The 27988-nt window shown below is 43.2% G+C and overlaps 1 protein-coding gene across 10 annotated transcripts in view; it reads left to right on the top strand.

The window, feature by feature from the left end:
• Positions 1-27988, top strand: part of SAMD13 (sterile alpha motif domain containing 13) — a 126780-nt gene that overhangs the window by 15040 nt on the left and 83752 nt on the right. For 5 of the 10 annotated variants that reach the window (XR_013230165.1, XR_013230164.1, XR_013230166.1 and 2 more), the window contains exon 1: positions 25684-26770. Coding sequence is in view for 7 of the 10 variants with exons in the window: in XM_077333188.1 (XP_077189303.1) it covers positions 26055-26750 (696 nt within the window). In the remaining 3 variants the exon portion in view is untranslated. The other 5 variants (XM_077333189.1, XM_077333192.1, XM_077333190.1 and 2 more) reach the window with 3 other exon arrangements.

Below are 27988 nucleotides of genomic sequence, written 5' to 3'. Positions count from 1 at the left end.
CATTGTAGTAAGGGTCTTTGCATCAGCAGAAGACACCACCTTTACTGGAATAGAAGTTTTATATCCAACCACATACATATTTACTCTTAATCTTCATATTCCTTCCTGAATTTTGGGCACAGTAGTTGGCTGCCCAGATTGCATTCCTCTGTCCAAAACCTTGTTATTCATGTTACCATTTCATATCAGGGGAACATTATGAGAAACAATGATTTTCCATTGTATGGTTAATAAAATAAAAGCATACATGCACTCCTCAATCTTAGAATCATAGAGTTGGAAGGGACCTCATGGGTCAATCTTAATTCACAATTGATTGGAATACATGGTGCAAGCCTAAACAGAGGCATGCCCTGGTAAACACATTTATTTCAATGGATTTAAAAGGGTATAAATCTGTTTAGGATTGCATTGCTTGGTTGTAATCCAATGCACATTACTTTGGGAGCACCAAAGAAATGTGAGACATATTTCTGAGCAAATAAGGCAGTATATGGGGTCTAATTTTCTCAAACTGAAAAGACAGCTGTGTTGTTTGGAGATGTTTCAAATTCTTCAGGATCTACAAAATTTGCTTTCAGAGTTGTTTGATTTGAAGAGCAGTATGTGGGAGTGTTTTTTCCCCTCTTCTCTGTTTTTCAGATTAACACTTGACTGCCAAGGAAAAGGCTTAATATCTTCTTTTGAAGTATATCTGCTATCATGTTGGTTCTTATAAACTAACAGAACTATCTTCTTCTTCCTCTCCTTCTTACTGGTCTAGTTCCTAGCCTAAAAGATACTTCAGACCTCCCTATGCTGTCAATTGATATGGAAAACAAAGAAAATGGATCTTTCGACACTGAAAAGTAAGTTGTCCCCCATGTTTAGTAATAAGCTGTATTGTGAGAATGGGGTTTAGTTTTGTTTTTCTTGAAGACATGGGACTAGGAATGATTCCACATTTTGCACTCCCACTACTTTTACTTGAAAACCTGTTTTATTTTTGTTTGTTTTTTCCATACTGTAGAGTTGACCCACTAGTCCTTGCCAGTTTGGTGTAGCATTTAGAGTGTCACACTAGGATCTGGTGTCCTGTGTTCTAATCCCCATGCTTCCATGAAGCTTATTGGATGTCCTTGGCCCAACCTCATTTTCTCAACCTGATAGCATGATTGTTATAAGGGTAACCAATAGAAGGGAGAACCATGTACACTACCCTGAGCGTCTTACATGAGATTAGGAATGCAGTTTTTCTAGTAGTCTGAAGGATTGCTAGGTTCCCCTTGGCTATTGGTGGGAAATGGATAGGGGGGGGGAGTACAGTTGCCAGATCCAGGTTGGGAAACTCCTGGACATTTGGGAGTGGAGCCTGGGGAGGATAGGGACCTCAATGGGGTATAATACTGTGGACTCCACCTTCTGAAACCTCCATTTTTCTCCATTGGAATTGATCTCTAGTCTGGAGATGGGCTGTAATTATAATTTTTAGCTGGAGGCTAGCATCCCTGTATTGAAGGCACAGAAAAAAAACTGTTTTCCCAGGGTAATAAAATGCAGTCTGCTTGGGGAAACCTGAAATAGCTGCAATACTTCCTTATCAAGCAACATTGGATACATAATTTATAATGCAAGCATATACAATTATAGTACTTGGTATGGGTATGACATTTAAAAGTATAAATGCCTTAGTTTTCTACAAGTAGAACTGTAAATACACCCAAACATAATGAGGGAGCAGTGAATGGTTGAACTCTTTGCTCCCTTAACATATGTATCTTGAGAAGCAGGAAAAAGTTAATCTTGAAAACGGAAAGCATGCATTTTGCAGGAAACATAAGAAATTGTGTTTGGATAGAAACAGTCTCAGACTGTCACCATAGGACTAGCAGCATATTTTGCTACCAGATTAAATTTTAAAGATTGAAAATATTGAATTGTTTAATATGTTATTATCATTATACACATTATAGCATTTTAATTGTGAAAAAATGACATTTAAACAGTAAATGTACCCTTGAAAAAATGTTGTGTCTGGGTGCAATATTCTCTAATGCTGTAGATTGTTTTACATGATTTTTTTTTGCACAATATACATTTTGGAGTGAGTAAAATCTTGTATTAAAATATTGCACCCTTTTTATTCTAATAGGGGCACTTAGAAAAAAAACAGATCTCTCCCCCCAAGCCCCCCCCCCAAATCTTTCTGTTGTTTTTTTTTTCCCCTAGGCCTTTACAATTCTGGAATAGCTAGGTAGCGAGGTGCCATTTTCTCTTTCCTCATACTTTTTCCTTTAAACATATAATTATAATGCTATTTCGGCACTAGGGGGCAATGTGACCCAGAGAACAAAGATTTGTTCTGCACCTGAGGGGTGTGAGTTCACATTCCCTACTATCCTTGAGGACAACAACATCTTAGTTTTAGAATTATTCACTCTCTGTGTTTCCAACATTTACCACAGCTGATTAAATATTTTAATGTGAATTAGAATTGGAAGCCTCAGTCAGCTTATATCCCAGATGGTTTATTTTTAGAGCCTGCCTAAATTCTGTTCTGAATATGCCTTCTTATTGGAAGGAGGCAAACCCAGAGCAATAATTCATGCGGAGATGCCACAGGTGATCTCCTTTAGGAGCAGCAGTTCTCCTACATTGAATGCATAGAGGTGCCCAGTTCTCTAAGAGCAAGCATACTGCCCCATCAAATGATCCAATCATACCTGCTGTACAGATGCTGCAGAACTATCTCCTGCCAGCAAAGGGACAAGACTAGGACAGTGAATCATGCAGACATGCAGCAGGTATGTCTTTGGTGGATGGATTCTTTAGACTCAACACAAGTTTTAGTAATAGTATTTATGGGGCACACTATTAGGAAATTATTACACTGTAGAAATCATGGTGATCTGACTCACTGAGGTATTACAATGGCCAGTTAATACTGTGAGGAACTCTGTGCAAAAACCACACTATATAGTTGATAAACAATAGAGTCAATTAGTCCTAAAACACACACTACTTTTTTCAAGAGAGGATCATGACAAGGAACAGGATAATTCAAATCAATGTGAACTAACATTAACATAGAGCAGTGCTGGTTATTCATCCAGTGATGCAAAGTGTACAAGAACAGTTGCTATAGAAAAAGAGCTTTCAACAAATTCCTAGTGCTGTTTTGGGTTTCTACAGAGCAACTCTGTATGTTCAGAGAGAAAGTATGTGGTATAGTCTTCCTCAGGTGTATCATTTCAGACTGCAGGGGAGGGGAAGAATCATCTCCTTGGACAACCATCTCTTCATAGATAATTCCCTGCATTTAGAGAACTAGCACATCAGGGAGATAGCTAGGCTTAGAATCCTTTCTCTAATGTTTCTAATTTTCTGCAGATGGGCAGGTTTTGAGGCAGCAAAACATTAAAACTAGTGCTTGGATTCCAAAGTAGAAGAAGGAGTTGGTTTTATACTTAGCTTTTCATTAATCTAAGGAATCTCAAAGAGGCTTACAAGTGCCTTCTGTTCTTCACTCCACAACAGCCACCCTGTGAGGTAGGTGAGGCTAAGAGAGCTCTGATAAGACTGCTGTGAGAACTGCTCTAACAGGACTGTGACTAGCTCAAGGTCACCCAGCTGGCTGCATGTAGAGGAGCAGGAATCAAATTAAACGAAGCTCACCAGGTTATAAGACACCACTCTTAACCACTATGCCAAGTCCCAGGAGTTAGATTATTATAAAGGTAAAGGTAAAGGTATCCCCTGTGCAAGCACCGAGTCATGTCTGACCCTTGGGGTGACGCCCTCTAACGTTTTCATGGCAGACTCAATACGGGGTGGTTTGCCAGTGCCTTCCCCAGTCATTACCGTTTACCCCCCAGCAAGCTGGGTACTCATTTTACCGACCTCGGAAGGATGGAAGGCTGAGTCAACCTTGAGCCGGCTGCTGGGATCGAACTCCCAGCCTCACGGGCAAAGCTTTCAGACGGCTGCCTTACCACTCTGCGCCACAAGAGGCTCTTAGATTATTATAAAAATGTCAAATATATGCATGCAGTCACTTCAAAATGAATGTGCGGGTTATCCCCTCAGGTTCAGGCCTTTTTAGGAGAGAAACCTCTGTTGTAATTTATTCTGAAGATCCAGTTAGTGTGACATTCTGGTTTTGATGAAGAAAAAGTCATATAGATTCAAGGGCAGAGTCTGCACTTACTTTGTTTATTCCATGGTCAATCCTGTTGAATTCAGATCGCTTTGAACTTGAGTCTTCCTCTCCCCCCTCCCCATTGAAACAGGAAAGTGTCTTGCACGTGGTTAGGGAGGCTCAGAAGAGGGGGGGAGAAGCAAATGGAGACTCTTTCTTTGTTTTCTTGAAGTGGGGGAGAGGATCCAAGAAGTCAGAGGAGGGAGGAAAAAATCCTTTCTTTTCTTGAAGGGGGGGGAGAGGATTGAAGAAGGCAGAAAAAAAATCCAAGGCCAACAGAAGTTGAGAGAAATTAGGGGCTTCTCCTTTAAGGCAGGCTTGTCACATGACCAACTGTGGCCAATCATGGGTTCCCTACCACGGAGGAGAGCCCAGAATCAAAACAATGTGATTTTAAAATATATTGAGCATTAAAAGCACTCCAAGATATCGCACAATAAAGGTAGGGTCACTCCGTATCAATCCTTCTTGCTGCAGGAGGAAAATTTAAATCACCCCAAATCAAAACAGAAATCGCATTCTGTGTAGAGGGCAGGGACTGAATCGACCTGGGGTTGGAATAAAAGCTCCGTGCAGTTTACACCAAGGAAGATTTTCCTCAGTATTGGGGCAGTCAATAGGTATTGAAGTGTCCACATTTATATCCTCTTTTGTTTTTTAGCCCAAGGCCTCATGGCATCAGTCTAAACCATATGATTAAAAGCTTTGCAGAAGACCATCCATGTTGGTGCTTACTCAAATTTCTGTGGTAATCCATTCCATAATTCAGGGCCAAGAAATAAAGAAATGTACTAAGGCAGACCAAACACAACCGGAAGAGGGGAGACTGAGAGGAGAACGGGCCATAACGAGTACAGTTGGCACCAAGGTTGGACCACTCAAAGCATGAAGCATCCAGTTGGCCTTTAAAATAGAGAAAAGTGTTGAAACACCAGCCCTTTGCCCTCACAACAGTGTTCCTCCATTTTGTTAACTTTTATAGAGTGTATTAGGGTGAGTCTTTAGAGCAGACTTTCTCAGCCAGGGGTTTCTTGATTGCCCTGGAAGGGTTTCCTGAATAGGTGGGAGTTAATTAATGTTTATATATTATTAAAATTTGTTAAACATTGCTTGGGTGATATGACCATATATGGTCATGTCAAACTCCCCCCCCCCAAAAAAAAAAGAAAGAAAGAAGAAGAATATGCTGCTTTTCTCTACCCGAAGGAGGCTCAAAGCGGCTTACAGTCGCCTTCCCATTCCTCTCCCCACAACAGACACCCTGTGGGATGGGTGAGGCTGAGAGAGCTCGGTCAGAACAGCTTTATCAGTGCCGTGGCGAGCCCAAGGTCACCCAGCTGGTTGCATGTGGGGGAGTGCAGAATCAAACCCGACATGCCAGATTAGAAGTCTGCATTCCTAACCACTACACCAAAAAGGCCAATGATGGGCCTGTAGGTAGTAGGCTTGTGTGCTTTAGCTGCTGAAGTGGGGAGTACAGAGGGGAGGGGCAGCACTGGTAGCAGCCCGTGCAGGCATCGACTGGCATGTCGGCTCCGCTCCTCCCCCCTCGCGTTGCAGCACTGGCCACTTCGGGCATGAACGGCCACTTCAACAGCCAAAGCGCACAGGTGGGTGTGTACACAGCTCTGTTTCCCAACTATATTCTATATGATGGCACCACTTCTGGGGTTTCTTGAAGCCTGTAGAATGCTTCAGGGGGTTCTCAACACTAAAAACGTTGAGAAAGACTGCTTTAGAGAGTGATTTTGTGCACTTCTCATCTCCCTTGCTTCATTTTGTTTTTCAAAGTGTTAAATATTTCTTCCTTTTCACAGTAGAGTTACTGATGTAGAACACATCTTCTAGTGTGCCCCCTGAAACAGAAATGACTATGGACGTGGTGTAGTCACATGAAGTGCATAGTTCCACCCCAGGAAGTGTGGCAGAAGAAGCAAGGAGGCAGCTGGTGGAGAAGGCCAAGGAGGCTGAGGCAGCGGCTGTGCCAACCCTGGAGAGCAGGCAGAGGTAGAGTAGCAAGGCCCAACACTGAGCCCCTCTTGGTGCTCTACTGCTGCTACCACCTGTCTTCTGGGCCGCTTTGGCCGTCAGGAGAGCGGGGACAGCCTCAGAAGATGGGCAGCAGGGGTGGCAGCGGCAGAGCAGCCAGGCCTAGTGTTGAGCCCCGGTCAGTGTTCTGCCTCAGCCGCCACCCATCTTCCGAGGCTGCTCCTGAGTCCCGCCCTCCTTTGATCCCCATGGTATAAGGACAAGCTACTAGCTCTCCATAAAATATTGTGTGACATTAAATCTCAAAACAGAGAGGAGGAGGGGTGCTTTATGTGGCCATGGAAAAGCGCTCAGGAGAAACTGGTACTCACACTGTTGTGAGTGCTGGCTGGTATGTATAAGCTTATAAGGGTTAGGGCAATTAGATACAACAGAGAAAATGAAAACAGGTCCCCTTAGGAGCTGTAAGGAAGAGAGAAGATGATTATGTGACAGCACTATAGATATGAGAATTATTTCACTGGCTGAAATTCTTTCACCACAGTTCTAATGAAGGCATTTATTATAGTTGAGGTTTCAAACAGCACTTCAGAATGTTTCAAATGGCTTTTGTGTACAAGAACTCAGTAATGCTTCCAATAGTTTTCTTTTTTTTTTAATTCTTTCCAACAGCCTTTTCTTTTTGGGGGGTGGGAGGCTGTTTTTTAAAACTGTATCCTGTTAAAAAGAAATTATAAAACTTGCTTCTCAGAAAAAGGGAATAAAATGAAACAAATCCCAAGGGAGAGGGGGAAGGAGAAAAAGAAGGGAGAATAAAGAGAAGGAAAGCCTGAAGGAGGAATGGAATTATGCATGAAGGAAAGCCCAGGCGCCTTCCAGTCCGCCTGATCGCCCAGTAGTCCACAGTTGCTGCTACAGCCTTTACTTTGAATGAGGACAGCCAATAACACGCACTGGTTTGCAGTGTTCCCACCCACTTTCTGAAAAGCTGGGTGGGTGCCAAAGCATCTGCATAAGTTTACCATTTACCCAATGGAAACAGGCAATCTCCTGCTTTCATATTAGCCCCCAAACTTCAATAATTTGAGGATTGGGTAAATATTCTCTGTGGTAAAGACCATCGTGATTGGGGGGATTCATATGGTTCAAAATGTGACTTTTCATTAACCAGGGTCAGGAAATTCAGGTGGCCCCACAATCCTGATGAAAATGAACTGGCAGTTTGTTCAGTGACACAATGGCAAACAGAAGGATACGTATCAGACTTTTCAGTATCTTCCACTATGACAACATCATTGTTTGGAAAGGCGAAAGTCAGGCTTAGAACATCCTCATAACTTCCACAGTCACCAGCACCTTCCTACACTGTTCTCACTGCCTGTCTCTGAGGTTTCCTTTTGCTCCAGCACTGATTTTGGAAATGGTCTGGTTTGCCACATTGCTAGCTATATGCCAGGCATTTGTCTTTTCTCTTTTCATGTTGTTTTCAGCAATACAAGTGTTGTATTCTGGGTTTCCCTTCACCAGTGCCCTGGCGATTAAAAAAAACTGCTTCTCTCAACAGTTGTTCATGGAGCCCCTGATCTGTTGTCTCACATGCAAGTCTGTCTTTGATGAGAGTCAGTGATCACTCCAAAATTACAAGCGGCCGCTAGAAAATTTGAGTCCAATGGCACCTTTAAGACCAATATTGATTGCAGTAAAGTCCGATGATGCTGAAGGGGTCAGGCCTTGCTCCAGGTTGCAGAGCTCTTTGCCTAAGTTGTTCCTGCTGCAGTCTTTTCACGGGGTTCTCCTGCTAAACTGCTGCCACCACGTTTCAAATTGGATTGCAAATATGGGCTGGTATTAATTGAGAACCAGGTGGGACTAATAGGGGAAAGTCTTTATTAAACAATTGTACTTCTATCTAGGGTTGCCAGTGCTTATTTGGGCCATGGGGATGCCACAGTTTGGTACCTTTCCCCCTGTTTCAGGGGTTGAAGAAACCAGGGGAAATCCCATCCCCAAACAGACAAGAAGCCTGGGGGGGAAAAAACACTTTTCTACATCACCTGGAAGGGACTTAGAAATGTCAGTGATGGGGTGGGTGGGGGTGAAATGCTTTAGTTTGGGGGCAAAACTCTATGGTAAGAAGCTAATTCTACTATAGAGTTTTGCCCCCAAACCATAGTGCTGCCCCTGACATCACCAGTGTCCCTGTATCAATTATGGGTGATGTAGAAACATCGCCTTTTCCAGGATTTCCCCTCCCCGCTCCTGGTAAATTCCCCCCATCCCCTGCTGGTTTCTCTGCTGGATCTTCTATCTCCTGAAATTTTTTGTCTCTGATTCTCTGCTAAGTCACTTCCTGCAGGTGTTCCCTCACACTCTGTCTTCCCTTGTGTCCCTCAGTAACTCCCCCAGTCTACCTTCTTAACTCACTCAGTTCCACGTACATTGATACAGCCAGGGCTTAGCATAGCAGATGGCATGTATTGCACATAGAAGATTCCAGGTTTACTACCCAGTAGCTTCTCTTTGAGGGGTCTTGGGTTGCAGGACTGGGAAAGACATTGAGGAGTCATTACTAGCTTAAAGGTGAACACAGTATAAATTGTTCCTTAATAGCTAAAGGTTAAAAGAGACCCTGAGCTGCTAATATGCTGTGAATCTTTCCCCCTCTTCCTAACGATCCCTAAGTAATTGAATTAATGTCATTTGTTCTATCTACATAATATATTTCTGGTAAGGGCTTGGAGGAGGATCATGTCTCATGGCTTTAGTGCCACTCAGCACTTACCACCCACTCAGGACGGTTGTCCTGCCCCTCTCCTCCAACCGGCTTGCCTGTCTGTCCAGCAGCCAGCCAATTGCCTTCCATCCCCCACCCTTGACCATCCCCTCCTCCTTCCACTTCCCTCTGTGGCTTGGAGCCTGCAGATCTCTGCTGTGTGAGAGCTGTCCCTGCCAGTGAGTTCCCTAACAGCTGCCTGCAACCTTTCCAGGTGCTGGGGGGAGGGAGAGGGTGTCCACAGAATTCTTTCACCCCTCTCCCCAATCTAGTGCCTGTTGTATTCCTGAATACAATGGGCTTGGCCCCTAGTCATGATATGTCGCAACGTCCCACATATCTGACTGCTTTTGTGATGTCTATTTAAATCCCTTGCCAAAATGGGTCTTTGAATTCTTCTTTGCAGTTCTGAGTATTTTAATTTCCCAGTCATACTTTTCTCCATCAAATTAAAAAATGCATCCAGCATTGCGGATTAAAGACAGATTCTAGGTGAAGATGTATATAGCGTGTGAAAGGGGAAGGTATGGGCATTTGAGGGACACTCTAGAAAGAGGTCAGCTGCTCTTGAACGATGTGTTTGGAATTATGTGCCAGTAGGTGGCAATGTAGCAACAAAACTAGCAGATGGAAGCCCCATCTCCAGCCACTTAGGTGATGCCTTCCATGGAACAATTGGAAGATGCCATACAATTCCAGCTATTTTGTATATAATGTATCAGGTATGACAGGTGGAAGAAATGGGGAAAATATTTAATTTTGTGTTGCTTTCTTTTCTATTTTATCTTTTGTTTTTTCTTTCATTTGTAAAATCTGACTGCAGCAAAGACTGCCTCTCATGGCTGCCAGTTGTCTAGGAGGAAAGCAAAACACACTAGCGCTCTGTGTCCTACCATTCGCCTAAGCAGAATTTGAAGCCTTCCTCTGAAGTTGTTTTCCCAATTGCCTTAATAGAGGGATGTTCTTCACCAGATGATGATATTTCCCTGCATTCCATAAAGAACTTCAGCTGACCATTTCCACTTTTAAAACTTTAATAAAAGTATAGGAAATTTTTTCCAGACTTGTTGGCACCCTTATTTATTTATTGATTTGATTTTTTTAACCTGCCACTCCCACACAGTGGCTCATGGTGGGTAACAGCATATAGTCGCCACAATAAAACCCATTAAAATCTTTAAACCGCCCGTGGCGCCACGGGTGCCACGGACTATATAATTCGGTAAGGGGGGTAGAGGTGGGATTAGTCCGTAATGAGGAAGGGTCCGGATTGGACCCTTCCTCACGACAGACAATCGGAGGGACCAATCGGCAGGCGCGAAGCGCGAAGCGCCTGCCGATTGGCCCCTCCAATTCCCAGCTCCAGGAACTGCGAGCCGCGCAGTTCCTCCTGGCCTGATGCGGCGAGAGGCGCGAAGCGCCTCTCGCTGCGTCAGGCCGCCGACCCAGGAAGCTCCCGATTCCCAGCTCCAGGAACTGTGAGCCGCGCGCAGCGCGGCTCGCAGTTCAGGCCGCCAACCCAGGGAGCCCCCGGCAGTCGCGCGAAGCTGGCAAATGCATCCTGGGAGGAGTCTGGGCGGCTGCCATCAGGAGATAGAGCTGGGTGTCATCTGCATACTGGTGACAATGCAGCCCATAACTTCGGACTAGCTGTGCCAGAGCGTGCATAAAGATGTTAAACAATATGGGAGAGAGGACTGCCCCCTGTGGAACCCCACAAGAGAGTTGGTAGGGGCGTGACACCTCTTCTCCCACTGCTACCTTCTGTGTCTGGTTCCAGAGAAACGAGCGCAGCCGCTGAATGGCTGTCTCCCAAATCCTGGCTCCAGTGAGGCAGTGGGCTAACAGCTCATTGTCAACCTTGTCAAATGTGGCTAACGTATCGAGCATCACAAGGATGGCCAAACCGCCCCAATGCAGCTGGTGCCAGAGATTGTCTGTCAAGGTGATCAGCACCACCCCCACCCCGTGGCTGGGGCAGGAAGCCCGACTGGTATAGATCGAGTCCCATAGTTTCCTCCAAGAAAGGCAGGAGCTGGTCTGTGGCAGCCCTTTTAACCACCTTGCCCAGAAACATAAGTTTCGAGACAGGGCAGTAACTGGACAGGTCTCATGGGTCCAGCAATGGTCTCTTCAGTAAGGGATGGGCTACCACTCCTTTCAGCACCTCTGGGAACTCCCCAGTAGACAGGCAGAGGTTGAGAATATCCCTCAGAGGCTAGACTTTATGTGTGAAAAAGCTCACTAATGCATCCCAACCTACTTCCAATTTACTATAGTTTTAGTGCCCTCCATTGAGGGCAGTAAGCAGTCGAACTATCCTAAACAATTGTGCCAGGCGAGAGCTTGCAGACACGATAGAGGAAGCATAGAACTCACATTTAGCCACCTTCACTGCCATCTCATTTGCCTTCATAAATGCTTTATTAGATATTCTTGCTGCCCTTTACCTCCAGCAGAAGAACCACTTAAGTTGGAGGAAGACTCCTTAGGCTGGAGGCATTTTATCCAACCTTAGATACTACCAAGTGTGCTACTTAGATACTACCATGTTTGTCTGTTTTTAAAAACAGCTTGATGTGCAGAAATTAGCAAGTGAAGCTTTTTGAAGCAAGGAAATGAAAATTATCCCTCACTATCCTCCCATTAATTTGGCATTCATCAGATATTTTTAACCACATCATTTGCTACCTTGCTGAGATTTTGTGGATCCTGGTAAGGTTTAAATTGATGATGGCAGCTCAGTAGACAGATGAGCAACCTGTATGCCACTCACAGTTATTCAACTTTGTTTCTGTTAGCTATCATTTATTTATTAATTGGCTGCGATTAATTATTATTAATTTTATTTATTAATGGCTGCGAAAGTTGGACCATAAGGAAGGCCGAGCGTCAAAGAATTGAGGCTTTTGAACTCTGGTGCTGGAGAAGACTCTTGCGAGTCCCTTGGACTGCAAGGCGAACAAACCAGTCAGTCCTAGAGGAGATCAACCCTGACTGCTCTTTAGAAGGCCAGATCCTGAAGATGAAACTCAAATACTTTGGCCACCTCATGAGAAGGAAGGACTCCCTGGAGAAGAGCCTAATGCTGGGAGCAATCGAGGGCAAAAGAAGAAGGGGACGACAGAGAATGAGGTGGCTGGATGGAGTCACTGAAGCAGTAGGTGCAAACTTAAATGGACTCCGGGGAATGGTAGAGGACAGGAAGGCCTGGAGGATCATTGTCCATGGGGTCGCGATGGGTCGGACACGACTTCGCACATAACAACAATAACAATTTATTAATTATTTTATCAAGACATTTCTATTCCACCTTTCTTCCTGGTTAGGGGTGGCTTACAATAATAATAAAAACATCCTCAGCTACAAACAGTTACAATAGCAAGTCCAAAATCCCTCCCTCCCTTAAAAGATTCCTGCTGTTCAACTCCCCTCAAGGGCTCTGGGAAACAGGCAGGCCTTTTAGCGCCTCCTGAAGATCTCTTGAGAAGGGAGCCCATCTTACTTCTTCAGGGAGCCCATTCTTCAGAGCAGAAGCCACAGTGGAAAAGGCTTGGGTGCTGGTTGATAGCTAACAGATGCTGCTGGACGACTGGATTATGCACACAATATGCACACAGGGGCATATTGAAGGAGACAGTCCTTCAAATTTGGGGGTTCTAGATCATGAAGGGCATTGAAGGTCATAACCAGCACTTTGAATTTAATTCAGAAACTGAGCACTGATGGCCAACGAAGCTGTTTCAAAATGGGGAAATTATGCCTGGTAGCTAGCCACTGATAGCAATTGGGATGCCACATCCTGGACCAGTTGTAGTTTCTCGGTTGTCTTCAAGGCTTTCCACACAAAGAGTATGTTGAAGCAATCTAACCATGAAGTTACAGAAGCATGGATCAGCATGGCCCAGATCATTCTGTTTCTTGAATGCAGTTTGGGCACTGATTGTTTGAGTGCTGATTATTATATATTTCTGCCAGCCCTCCAGGAACTCAGATACTGTAATGATTGGGTGGTATTATAATGCACAAGTAGATGATTTACCCACATTGATGACAGTTTTGTACTCCATATGCAGGTAGGTAGTTGTGTTGGTCTGATGCAATAGAACTAAGTTTGAGTCCAGTGGTAACTTTTAAGACCCACCGGACACTAATTCTGTGTGTAAGCTTTTGTGTGCATGCACACTTGAGAGCCAACATGGTGTAGTCATTAAAAGCAGTGGATTCTAATCTGGAGAATCAGATTTGATTCCCCACTCTTCCACATGCAGCCAGCTGGGTGACCTTAAGCTCCTCACAGTTCTCTTAAAGCTGTTTGCTCAGAGCAGTTCTCTTTCACCTCACAGGGTGTTCATGGGGAAGGTATCCGTGGGCTCCTTCAGGTAGTGAAAAGCAGGGATTAAAAAATTTCTTGTGATGTGAAAAAGGAACTGAGGGAAAGGGGCATCTTGCCATTGGAAAACATGATGCCGCTGGCAGGAAAACCAGCATATGCACAGTTCCTACCGGGTGAGACATCTCTCTTTGGAGCTTTTAATGCTTCTCTATGGCCAGCCCAATGTGGGACTGCACAGGAAGATGGAAGATGAATTTTACCTTCTAATCCAACCAAATTATTTCCTGGACTCCATCCACCTCCATTTATTTTATTTAATCCCTATATGCACAAACCTGTCAATACAATTTGCTAATATGCAATAAATATCCATATATTATACTTCAAAAGCCCTCTTAAAAAGCACCCTGAATTACAAGACTTGTTATCTAGTTTCCTGGAGGGGAGATGTAATCAAAACTGGGCTGGTTTGGATTTAGTACTTTGCCCTGTGGCTCATATACTAAAGAGGCAAGTCCTAATTGAAGGTGGTTTATGTTGGAAGCTGCAGGGAAGCATAATTAGCTTGTGCACAAACTATGGGTTTTTGAATTGAGTATGTTTGGATGTCTGTTTATCTGGGAAAGTATGCAGTTAGCATGCTGTGATAGTGGCTATAAATAGATTTCAGTTTGTCTGGTGTGGTGCGTTTTCCCCCATCTCTTTCTTTTGGCGCTAGTATTTCCCAAATTTTGTGGGTTTTACTACACAGTAACTATGAAGGCATGAGTGCAGTGACAGAAGGAGAAGCAGCCTACAGTTTTATTCATAATAATAATTAGTTTTTCTGTTTCCTAGCGATATACGCAATTATTATCTGCCTTGTATAAAGCTTAAGGGGTGTTTGCTGGGTGGGGAGCCTGCTGACACTGTGAGTTAGACGCCTATTTTGTGGAACAATCGTAATAAGCCTCCAAGTTGAAGTCAGCCGTCTAGAGTTCCATTTTTCAGTCCCATGGTTCAGTCCAAAGAAAAGGAGTGTTTTCTTCAATTGCAAAAGGTGGTTCACAGCTTGGAACTAGTTACTCGAACTAAAACAACAGGAGGGGGCGGAGTGCTTGAAAATGTAGCTTAGAAGAGAAAACAGCCTCTCTCAATGGGTAATTGGACCTCTATGTATTTTAAAAGGTGCATTACACTTGCTCACGTTTCACTCTGGGGCTTGTGTATTTTGTATTGGGGAATCCATTCCTGGCACCCAAATGCAAAAGTGTAATTTTGCAAAATTGCTGAAATAACCCTGACAAAACTACTTCCGAGACTAGAGACTAACCTGTCTGGGGGTGGGGGTGGGGGTAGGAGGGAGGATCTCACTAGTGATATAATGACATCACTGGTGACACAATGGTGTCACTTCTAGCAGTGCCAGAACTGATCGTCAGGACACTGGCGATCATCCTTCCCATTTCCCACCAGCACCATTTTTCTGCTGCCACCCACCTGAGCAGCAGCAAGGAGGGCCAGCCAGCCAGCCTGAAGTGGGGACTTGACCACTGTATAAAAATTAGTAAGTTCAAAAGCTGAAGTCCAGTATGAAGAACGCGTGTTTTTATACCCTGCTTTTCTCTATTCTAAGGAGTCCTAAAGAGGCTTATAATCACCTTCCCTTCCTCTCGCCACCATAGTCACCTTGGGAGGTAAGTGGAGCTGAGAGAACTGTGATTGGCCCAAGATCACCCAGCTGGCTGCATGTGGAGGAGTGAGGAATCAAACCCAGCCCTCCAGATTAGAGTCTGCCACTCCTAACCACTGCACCATGTTGGCTCTCACTCAAGCATACTTTAAAATCAGGCTCAAAGTCTCATTTGATTTTGAAAATTGTTTGCCAGTACTGTATTAGCAAAAGTACATTTTTATCCAAGATACTTGGAGAATTAGAAGTAGTCCTGTAAATCAGAAGTGCTATTATAGCACTTCTGTAGAAGGTTCTCTTCTAGTATAATCCAAAAGTTTGAGAATAAAAATAGAACAAAAAAAATCTGCTGACATGGATTCTCGCCCCTTATGTGCAGCATCCACATAAGGGGTAAGAATCCTTGTTCCTTGCCTCCTCCCTCCTCCCCCCACCCCCACCCCGCATAGTGAGGGTGGGGCCAGCCCAGTATGACACAGCGTTGTGTCACGCTGGGCTGGCCCTGCCCCCGCCAATCTTCCAAGGTTGGCCCCACTTTCCAGAGAGCAGGAGCAGCCTGGGAAGCAGAGCGGGGGTAGGGTCGGAGCAGCCTTGGAAGACTGGCAGCAATGACACCAGAGCACTGAACACGTCTCAGTGCTCTGGCGCGTCTGCCCATCTACTGGCACGGTCCCATTGGAGGGACCACGCCAGTAGATGTTCCACATCAATCAATCAATAAATTTGTTTAAGTAACACTTCAATGTTTAGCATTGGCCTGTGTTAGGAGTTCCACAGATTCAAACTGAGTACTCTAGGATTGGGAGTTACACATCTCTCCCATGTGGCCAGCCACTGAAGGGACAAGATGAGCCTCTTCCTGAGACCAGAGAAAGTTCTGAGCCTAAGAGAGTTCCACCCGTGAACATGGCCAATGGGTTCTCTGACGTGGGAAGATGGTATAAAAACCTAAAGGAAAATTGAGGTTCCCTGTCTGATGGAAAAGCTTACTGCTGGTTCTAGCCATTTCTTCTGCTAATCTTGCTTGCCTTCTGACCTCACCTCCTCAGCTGCTGCCCACAATCCCAGCCCTTATAGGCTGCCCAAGAGCTATATGGTATGTCTGCATAACTGTGAATGGCTGTGATGATCCAGTTTAACTGGATATCCACTGATTCCCAACTTAGCTATTGTCTGCACAAACTGGTTCTCTGTGTTGATTTGCATAAGCAACCCAAAAATGCCAAGTACAGAATGCTATAAGCACCAATATCATAGTTGTGCTCGCAGACATGTTGGAATGAGGTTGTCGTCTTATTTGTATTTAAGATCCTTTATCCAGCTTCTTGCTACATTAGAAGAAGATTCAGCCACTGTTTTAGGATGATTGGGATCAGGTTATAGGAAGAATTATTCCAGTCCTGTGAGTTTTACAATATGCCATCCCTGTTTGGAATTACCAAGTTGAGAATATGGGTGAGAATACAGAGCAGCCCAGCCTTGTTCAAAGTGTGGAAACCTATGACATTCCTGTCTTACTGCTTACATACTCACTTTTAAAGCACCGGAGTGTTTTATGGGTAAACAATGGGTGAGTCAGCAGATTTGGCAAGGGACCTTGTAAGGCAGTGTATTCTGTCCCAGATTCTATTAACTGTACCATACTTGAGCAGTCAAAACCACCTGGCTTTCTGTAGTGCCTCCTACATTTCACTTGGCATTGCTTTGCATACCTAACTTATTCTGTTGAGTTGGTAATTATGAGAAGTGCCTTCAGGCCACTGCTGATTTATGGAGAAACTAGATTTTTCAAGTCAAGAGATATCCAGAGGCAGTTTGTCATTGTATGCCTCCACATCATAACTCTAGGCTTCCTGAATAGATTATAATCCACAAAATGCTTGCTCCATCCTGCCCCCAAACTTTAATGCCATACAGGACATTGTTTGTGAACAATTTGATAACCGGTATGAAGTGCCTCCCTGCTTTGTATGGTAAAATATCATAATTGGCCCCATGGTCTTTATTGCTGAGGCTTTTATGGAGGCTGTGTGGGCACTGCATGCCAGGGTCTCCAAGAATGTAACTCCTAAGTGGTTAAATTATTTACATTGTTCAGTTTTTGTGCTATGTACACTCCAAGTTAATCTTCTTGGTTTGATTACTTTTGTTTTTTGGTTATTAATGGTTAGAGCTTCCTCTCTGCAGTAACCACCCAATCTATCCTGCAACCTATTTAGTCCCATTAGAGTCAAAGAGAGAGCCATATCATCTGCATAAAGCAAGACAGATTTTCTGCTGGCCTCTGGAGGGTGCCACAAATTGTGGGCCATCTAATCTCTGCACTAGATCATTAAAGAGCAAGGGAGCCAGGACACATTCTTGCTTGACTCCTTTTCTAACTGATACATCCTTTCTTAGAGTTCCCAATGGTCCCACTTTAATTTTTGCCAATGTGTCAGAATGTAATTCTCAAGAGTCACTTATCAAAATTTATCCTATCCAGTTTCTGCCAGAGCCTGTCCCTATGGATCAAATCAAAGGCTGGTACTAAGTTAACACAGGGCACATATAAGGTTTGGTTGGACTATTCATTCCAGAAGCTGCCAGATGGTAAAGCGTTTGGCAGTGGTCTATTGGGGAATGTTCGTTTTTTAATCCCGCTTGATTGGGATAAATTACATTGCCTAGGATTGGGGAAGTCTTGGAAATTTGGGGGTGGAGCCTGAGGAGGGTAAGATGTGGCAACTTTAGTGAAGTGTGATATAGTCTTCAAAGGGACTGAAGTCTGACATCTGGAAACCTGTTGTAATTCCAGAAGATCTCTGAGTCTTGCCTGACTTGGTAACCCTACCTGTGCCACGTCCTTTCCCAGAATTTGTAGTCTGGTTTTCCAGATTTGGTCCTAGGTTGAACAAAGCTCTGATATCTTTTTAAATCTCAGTGGTAGTGAACAGCTCTTACACAGAGATCAATTTTCCATCTTTTGCTTCCCCCTTTCCTTGCTGTCTGTCTGTAGTTGTACAGAATCAAAATCCAGGTGAAATGAGGAAGCCAAGAGGGATGGGCAAACCACCTAACTGGGGTAAGAGCGACTGGACATGCCGTGGGAGACAGGTATTAAAACTATTACCCCAAACTCCTGGCCAGACAGAAGTCAAGAATCTAAGCTAAGAATTCCGTAGTTCCAATGTCACTAGCTGTCAGTTCACTAGCTGTAGCTACACAACCAATATTTCTCACAGCCAATATTTCTCTACTCACCCCCACATCCAGTCTACCAAATAGCAATAATAGTACTTCTGTCCATAGCACTGTGGAAAGGTAATATATAATTTTGTTCTGTGGATTACTGAAATGATGTATTTAAAGAATCTTATGCTTTCAAAAGGGCAATAGAAACATTAACATTGCCAATCACTGCAATTCAGAGGGGTGCAGGCATAGATGGGGCCTGGTGTCCACATTGTTAGTGCAAGCCCTGTCCTCAGCACTGAAATGCATAGTGAAGCCCACTGAAATGAGGGCTTTGTGCATGCAAGACATGCTCAGATTTGAGTCAGTGGCATCAAGTTCAGCTACTGTGCTGAAATATTTGGATGGCCTATAAGAATGAAACAGACCAGAATAATTTAGCAAGTGTACCACCCAAAGAAAAACAGTTTTTAAATGCTAACTGAAGTATATTTAGCAGGGAGTCCAACTTAAATATGTTTGCGAGTAATCAAATCAGTGTCAAAAGATAATCTCAGAATGTGTATCAGTAAGGAAGAGATGAAAAAATTCATCTTTTAAAGAAAATAAAGTTAACAAACTTTTTGAAATATATCTTTTTTAAGTTTGTTGGTTAATATGATATTGTCTGTGTACATTTCCTGTTAATTTTTCCTTTACAGAAGAATGCTTACCGTCATAATGTTTGAACAATGCACTTCCATTAAGTGCATAAATTGTTGGGAAACTCTGTACCAATACAATATTTCAGATTCAATGCTTTGTGATTTGTAAAATGAAGATGTTCTATTTTATTTATATTGATTGATTATTGATTGATTGATTGATTGATTGATTAAAATATTTCTACCCCAACTTTCCTTGTGGTTCAAGGCAGCTTTTAATAACTATTTGGCTTTATTGTCATTTTTTTCTAATGGAAGTTATGTTCAGAGGTTTTGAAAGGGTTCCTAAGGGCATTGGGTACCATTTAAACCTAGAAATATAAGTGGTACTGTTACTATATTGTGATTCCTCAGGAACACAGACGCACTATAGAATGTGGTAAATAATTCAGCATTCACCGCCCTGGGAAGTAGTGCTTTTCATTTTAAAAATAAAACAACCAACCTTCTGGCTCTCATGGTTCCAAAGATAACACCTGGAAGGGTGAGGATAATGAATCTCAGAGGCTAAAGAAATGTCTGCAAAAGATTTCAAGTGGGCAGGAGGCAGTGGATCACTGACAGAGCAGAACTAACACGCAAAATTTTAAAAATAGCTCATAAGGTAGTTTGATTTGTATAATGTATACAGTCTGAAGAGCTCAGATTAGTTTGGTATATACAGTTTGGGTTATTTTGGCATAGAAGTTTGGTCCCCCCATTAACAGATTGGCTGTAAACTGCAGCACTCCATATATTGTAAAATAAGCCTTTATTATTAAATAAGCCAGAATTTTTATTATTATTACATGTGAAATCACCCTATGGAATACCTCTTATCACTTTGAGTCAGGAGGGTCTTGGAGATGGAAAAGAAATATTGCTTTGTGGGTAAGGGGTGGGGGAATTAATTGTATAGAGCTATACTCACAGGTATTCAAGTTTCATGACAGAATTTATCCACCTGGAGAATCAGATTGCCTGTATAGAAAGGCTTCATTCTTGGATGGCATTCTTTCATTCTTGATAGTGCAATCCTATGCTAGCTTATTCAGAAGTAAATCTCACTTTATTCAGTGTGGCTTATTCCCACATAAATTTGCATAGGATTGCAGTATCATTGAATGATAGGTATGTTACATATCTTGAAGCAGCATTGGTACTTCTGTACACAAATATTAACATCTGCCTGCATTTTCACATTGTAGCTTGGTTGAAAATGGAAGACCTCCTGATCCTGCTGACTGGGCCGTTACAGATGTGGTGAATTATTTTAGAACAGTGGGCTTCGAAGAACAAGCTAACGCTTTTCAAGAGCAGGTAAAGCTGTTTTGACCATCCATGTTAGCTTTTTGATATCCACTTTCAATCTCTACACAAGAAGATTTCTGAAGAAGACACAATTTTATTTATTTATTTATTATATTTATATACTGCACTCCCCGAAGGCTCAGGATGGTTTACATGAAACAGGAATGATACAGGTAACTCAATTTGTAATAATGTGGTGATAACAGTAACAACAATATAATAATAACAATAAACAACATTGTAAAATGGTAGAATACCGGGGAGAAAATTAATCAAGTCGTACTGAAGGCACAGTGGGATAGGCAGATCTGTAGTGATTGTCGTCATCGGGAGGCTTGAGAGCCAATGAGAAGCGATGATTCAGGTCAATCTCAACCAAAATCTCCCTTTTGAAGGCCCTGCAGATCTGTTTGAGTTCCATCCATGCCCTGATATCCTCTGGGATCCCACTAGGTGAAGGCCAGAATAGAGAAAGCTCGGGCCCTGGTTGAGGTCAAGTGGGCTTCCTTGGGCCAGGGACCACCAGATGGAAATGATGGAACACAAGGCTTTTTGAGGGGTGTAGGCAGAGAGGCGATCTCTCAGGTATACCGGTCCCACACCACGTGTGGCCTTAAAGGTGATAACCAAAACCTGAAGCCAGTACAGATGCTGGAGGATGGGCTGGGTGTGGCAACGATTTTTAATTGTGCCTACTACCCTGTGTCAGAATTCCAAAATGTGCCAGAAGAAGTCAAAAAGGTTGAAAATCCCTCATCTAAGGCGGTGGTCCCCAACCACCGGGACACGGCCCGGTGCCGGGCTGCGAAGGCCATGGCACTGGGCCGCGGCACCCCCACCCCCCAGTAAGAAACTTCCCAGGCTGCAAACAAATCGGCCGCAAAAGCAGCCGATTAGCTTGCGGCCCAGCAAGCTTCTTTTTGTGGGGGGGGGGGGAGAGCATTCGCGTTTGTGTGGCATGCGCGGCTGGGTGGTCACCCTCCCCGCCGCCGGTCTGCAGCCTCGAGAAGGTTGCGGACCACTGATCTAAGGCATGCCATTTAACTGCAGCAGTAAGGTACCAGCTTAGCTCTTATATAGCATTGCCAGATAAAGAAATAAAAAATTATAATTGTTAACAGCCTGTTCCAAATCATGAATTATTTTTCCAGGCTGAATTACATGGGGGAGACTGAATTGCATGGTGGGGGGGGGGGGAGTAGGACAGGGCTTTGTGGAATTCCCAAAGGCATGGATCACACTCATGACAATTGAACTCAAACAGTAACCCTCTAAGTCCTGTCCATTTAAACCAATTCCAGTCACATCCTGGTCACTTCTGCTTCCAAGTGCGTCAACAAGATGACATTATCCACAGTATCAAAGTCTATTGTGGTGATAAATCCAGTAAATAAAGAAGCACAGCCCATCTTCTTTCAGATTTTCCAGATGTAATCAGAAGGGGACCTCAACAGGCAGCACAGCATCTTGACTGTAAAGAGTGCTTAAGATACTTGAGTCCTTCTGGTTGTGGTTGGGGAATGGAGGAAGGGACAAGGACTGCCAAGAAGGGGCTAAAAGTGTTAAGGGGTTTTTAAATGCAGTCCCTTTGTCTCTAACCTACTCCCAGCCATTTTTGTCCTTTATCCCTCCAACTCTCTCATTGTAACCAAAAGTACTCAGCTGTCCTCAAGAAACAGTGCCCCATTCTGAGTGTTAGGAGCAGGGTGGTACTTCCCGAAAATCTCAAATTCCCTTCTATTACAGCTGAACAGTAAGAGAGGGTGGAATTGCTGGCAGGGGAGGGAGGCCCATCCTGGACCCTTCCCACCAGTGCCACTCTAGTCCAGGATGGGCTTCAGCAGTCCTGCCCTGGACACCACAGAACAGCAGCAAGGATGCGAAGAGGTTGCCCCTATGCTGCTGCTGCTGCCCAGAAGTTCACCAGAACACTCAGATGACTTGAACCAGCCCTCCAAAGAGCTCAGGGTGGTGTGTGTTGCTCTTCCTTTTCCATTCTGTACTCACAACAAGCCTGCCAAGTAAGTTTGGCTTGGAGATGACTGGCCAAAGGTCACTCAGTGATCTCTCCCAGCACATAGTCAGCCACACTGGCACAGTTGCCAACCTCGAGGTTGTGCCTGGAAATCTCTTGGAATTGCGGTGGATCGCCAAATTACATTCCCTTGGAGAAAATGACTGCTTTGGGGGTGGAGTGGGCTCTATGGTCTTATATCCTTCTGAGGTCTCAAGGTATAAACAGCCCTCCTTGCCCAGGTTCTACTCCTGAAATCTGGAGCTAGCAACCCTACACAGGTTTTTAAATTTTCCCTCAATGAGTCTCTTTGGACTATAGAGTCTCCTCTGACTGGAATCAGAACTGTTTCTAAGTGCTTGTTCAAAGGCAGGCATTTCTTCCAACCTGGCCACTCCTTGTCATATATCCATGTTTTGAACAGAAACAGGTGGTACCCAAAGCAGGTATCAGCATTTTAGCACCACACCTTTTTAGTCTCCTGAGCTCTTCTAGCAGATACCTTGTGGATATTGATCAAGGAGTGTGCATTCATTTTCATCCTGATTAGGAGAATGTCCATGCATATAGCCCCTGGGAATCTGGCTCACTGTTTTGCGTATTGCCTGAGGAGGATTCTTTTGCATATATATCTGTCCATTTTTGCACACACTCAAATAGAAAAGAAAAGAAGAAAAGAGTTCTGTATAATCATTACTTATCCGGTTCACGGCAGATAACATCAGGTATCAAAAATCAAATACAAATACATTATATATATAATATATAACATAAATTAAACATTAATCAGTTTATAAATTTAATTTCTTTTTAAATTAAAAAGCCACCACTCCTTTACAGTTTAAAATCTTATTGAGAGGGACTAGTCAGTGCTTAGAAGGTTTGTTTGGTTGGATGAATTCTCAGGCAGGGAGGCCAGCATCATCTTGATGTTATATTCTGGCCTCAGCCATAAGTCTGATGGAACAGCAGACCCCACAGAACTGTTTAAAGTCCCACAGGACCCAGTTCCCACTAGGTAGAGTATTCCACCCTACTGGGGCCAGGGCCAAAAAGCCCTGGCTCTGGATCTCCTCTGGGATCTCGTTCCACCAGGTGGGGGGCAGGATAGAGAACAACCTTCCCTTGGTGGAGGCCAAATGGTTGGCAATGCTCCCACAAGAGTTAAATGATTTGTTTCCCTTTCCACTGGCATATGAAGGATGGTTGTTTCTTCCTAAACAGTATGCCATAGTTGGCATATCATGGTTCTACTGTTGGTAATTCTGTTTGTCTGCACTATTTTCCTGGTGGATATGTGTAAACAAATTGCCAATCTGACATTAATCCTACATTCTTACCAAACTCCAATCATACCCCAAATCCCCTTTAAAAGACAGTTCAGTGGCAAAAGAGCATCCATATGGCTGATTTTCCTGATGTTTCACTGCCCCAATAGCCCAGCAACAACCGCCATCACCACCCTGCCCTGAGCTACAAGGCTTTTGCAGTTTGTTTTGATTAAATCAGCACGACTATATTGTTATATCAATTTATCAGTGCACTGATTATGTGCATTGGGTTCTGTGAATTCCCAGCCTTCATTTTAAAAAATTAAGTCTCTACCTTCTTCTGTGAAGATATGGCTTTCCCCATCCTACACTTGCAAGTGAAGGGACCAGAATTTTAACAAGTAAGTTTTTAAGAGTATTGTTACAATGGTATATTAACAGAACAGCATTCTAGTGCTGACTTGTTTAAAAAACAATAGGCTTTACTGCAATCTTTCCCAACTTGTATGGCATGTGTGTAGTATAGCCAAGAGATGCTAGGATTCTCTAGCAGCCAGGCAAAGGACATGCGGAGGTGGTCTGCCACTACATCATGACCCTTAGTGCTCCTTGGAAGAGCTCCATCCAAATCCTTGGAGTTCTCCCATCCAAATACTTGCCAGGATTGAACTTGCTTAACTTCTAAGATCTGATGGGATCTTAGAAGGGTTTTGCCGAGTGGGAATTAATTTTTAATATTTTTTATTCTTTTTAAACACAACTCAAAATATTTCTGTCCTGTTACTTCCTGTAATGTACGAGTGGTCTGGTGATGTCTCATCCTGTGGAAATGTCTGAGTAATGTAACTTCTGGTGACATGTGACTTCTGGGGGCTTGGTAGGAAGGTGTAGCCTGCAGACATCACTTCTGTAAGCCTGAAGAATTTTTCAGGAGTTTCTCAATGGTAAAAAGGCTGGGAAAAGCTGATCTAAGGGCAGCAGTCTAGGTAGCTGATGGCAGAACTGAACTAATGAACACAAAATACATACAGCTGACATAAAAGTGTGTATCTCTGTGTGTCACTCTGTGCTTAGCTCTTGTTGATTCCTCAAGTGAATGAAGGTATTCAAAAGAGGACTCCACAGTCAGGCTTTCAGTCGGTGGGGGGGGGGGGGGCTTTCACGTTTTCAGTGATGTGTGTTAATTTTAAACAGTATTTGTATCTGTTTATAAACCACATGTTAACTGAGGCTTCAGTGTCATAATGTGCTGCTTTTTATGACACGGCACATTTTAAAACTATTCAAACCACTATATTTCTACTTAGTAAGACTTCAATTTTCAGGGGTATGGCACTTAATACTTTACATAGCTTCAGGAATGACAATGTTTTGGCTTTAGTGTTTGACCATTACATCGGAACTGATCCTATGGACTGACCAGAATCCCTTTCGGATATATACCTCTGTACAGATGGTTGCCACTACCTGTTACTCTCCACTCTAGCAATGGTGTGGACAAAATAACCTCTCCTCTGTGTAGCTGTGGTATCGTAATCATGGCTATAAAGAATCATGTGGGTGGAAGAAGTTACACATTCCTTTGAATAGAAATACTCACAGAGAGGGTAGCTGCTGCATTTCTAGCAGTATTTCCAAAGAAGATCTTGAAGTGAGGGGAACAAAGGGGAAAGTTTCTGGGTATTTTAAAAGAAATAAGTTTTAAAACTATGCTGCTAATGAATATAATACCTTATTTTACTTCTTGAGTTTTCAGTTTGTCGTATTAAATCTCAATATTATGCAAGGGCAAAGGAAACCATTTAAAAAACAACAACAGTGAAACCATCACACTAATCTGTGAAATTTGACAAAATAGAAGATAATCAAACATAAAGGCACAAGCAATTTCATACTTTTTGTCTCAAAACAATAGTTTCAGGTAGCATCTGCACCACATGCATCTAAAGATGTTCCATAAACTTGAAAGGACATTATGAAAATGAATGTTTAAAATTACAGATATTTTGTTAATTAAAGTTGTCCCACTAGAATCCGGTGTCTCCAGATAATGTCTACAGCTTTGCTATTATGTCCATCTATCACAAAGCATATGTCTTGACAATGCAGCTGGCATTAGTGGGAGTATGAATAAGTGTTGATCTTTTCATGTCCTGTGCTTTATACATGTTTAAGATATAGTTAAACACTCATTTCTGGTTGCCAGAGTCAAAATACCACACAGCTGTGTTCATCTCTGCACTGCTGTTGTTCTCGGATATCACCCAACTTTAAAGGGTAAGCATCACTAACTTATAACCAATGGGAAAGCAATATGCAAATTAACAAGTTCTAACTGCTAGCTGATGTAATGGTGATGTAACAGTCTCACCTTGGCACTGGACTGTTTGTCGTTTTTGAAATCAGTTGGATGTTAAAACAGTCCTCCCCTGTTGTGAATACCCAAGATATTTTAAAACAAAATCTGAAGCATGGAGGTACACACTAGTATATGTGTTACTTATCTGTATTACAACATTGCAAGTTGATTATCTTATGAAAAATGTATTATACCTTTCAACTGTGAAACTGTCAAGAAGTCTCAGTGTAGTATTCAATCTTTTACCAAGAACAGATGAAGTGAATAGTGTTTCTAAGACGCTATTTTTAAGAAGATGGTGAATTATTATGACATTCTGGGAGTGCAAAGAAATGCGTCTGTGGATGACATTAAAAGGGCATACCGAAAATTGGCCTTAAAGGTACATCCTGATAAAAATCCAAAGGACAGAGATGCAGCAGAGAAAAAATTCATAGAAATCTCAAGAGCATATGATGTCTTATCTGATGCTAAAAAGAGGGATAGGTATGATAGATCCACCCAAAGACATGCAAGTGAAAAGGAAAGACAAAGTGGAGAAAGAGGTGGCAATGGAAGGAGACATGACGGTGATGGATATAGAGACAAAGAAAAGGAAAGGTTTGGTGATACTGTGTCGGGTTTTCATGATCCACACCTGAATGCACAAAAGGGAACAGACTCTTTTTCTTTACATATCTTTGATGATCTGCTTGATGACCTTTCTGGAATTCAACCAGGTCTCTCTGGAAAGAGAAGAAGTACAAGTGACAGTTGCTGTTCTGTCTCCATCAAGGGTGTATCTCCAATCGCAGGAACGGGGTTTACTTCATTTGGTCCTGAAATAACTGAGAGTTGTACCTGTTCTTCTGTCACGTCTCTGAACGACAGTGGGAAAGGCAAGTTCAAGTCCATCATAACTATCAAGAAAACCATGAATGGCAAAGAGATCATTACAAAGAGAATTCTGGTGGATGGCAAAGAAATTGAGGAAAAACTGATTTCTCACTAATATGTTTCCAACGATTATTGGTAAGGCCTTACAATAGGACCTTTAGACAACTGAGTGCTGCAACAGCTGCTGACTGAATGTTCTGATGATGTTCTGTATTTTGTGTATTTTCAGGGCTAAAAATAGGATAGAATCTTATTGGTAGTGATAGGCCCACAAGGAAGCCTGGGTGAGGTGATTGCTGGGTAATTGTTGGGAGGATTAAAAAGGGCTGCTCCTCGCCAGAGGCAGAGCTCAGACAACTGAGAGCACATGGAGAGAGCTACTGGGGAGAGTTGCTGCTGACCAGGTGAGGCTATTGTGCTGCCTGGGTGAGGTGATTGCTGGGTAATTGTTGGGAGGATTAAAAAGGGCTGCTCCTCGCCAGAGGAGAATGCCCTGATGCCTCCTGCCTGGAAAGGAGGCTTGGAGTAGATAGACTCAGATGGGGAGTTGTGACCAGATTGTGAAAACGCAGCAGGTAGATGAAGGTCAACTGGCCTGAATCACTGTTAGCAAGGTATGGCTACCACAAAGGTGCACCTGACAAAGGCAGAAACCTGCCCAAGCCTAGTGGATTTGTGGACCTTGTGCAATAACACTGCAGCCCCCTGACCCTACAGGTTGTGAATCACTAGTATACAGATATATATCCTACACATATAGACTCTCAGAGTTTCAAATTGGTCAATCAAGTTAATTTTGCTAACTAGGGATGCAGCCAACTTAGCAAAAATTATCAAGTCAAGCATCTCTTTTGATTGCCTCAAATGTCTGATCACAATTAAAAATCAGTATTGCAAACAGTTTTGCATTACATGGTGGCAGCATTTGGCTTGGTGGCTCATTGAGTAGCTGCTGATTATGGATGTTTGTTGACTAGGCCCCAGATCAACCTGGGATGTCTCTTTACAAAACAGCTGAGTTAGGTTGAATGTGCTGCTTTTGTGCAGGTGCAGTTGGTGAAATTAACTGTTTCTTCATCTTCTTTCCCCCTTCCTCTCCACTGCCTGGAACTTTACATTTCATTTCCCCCCATTTGACTCTGTATTACCAGAAGGTTTGCACTTTAACAATGTTGATGAATCTCATCTTGCAGTTACCCATCCCTCCCAACTCATACACTGAAAAGGATTCATGGGGTGTACTGCAAATGAAATTCAAGTTGGGTCAGTTTCATTTTGGGGGGAGTCTTCAGGGATCTCTCAGACAGGGATGGGGATGAGAATGGTCAAGACCTTGAGAACTAAAGGGAATTG

The sequence above is a fragment of the Paroedura picta genome, chromosome 4, assembly GCF_049243985.1.
Source record: "Paroedura picta isolate Pp20150507F chromosome 4, Ppicta_v3.0, whole genome shotgun sequence".
Taxonomy (NCBI): domain Eukaryota; kingdom Metazoa; phylum Chordata; class Lepidosauria; order Squamata; family Gekkonidae; genus Paroedura; species Paroedura picta.
This window is presented reverse-complemented; position numbering and strand designations above follow the sequence as displayed.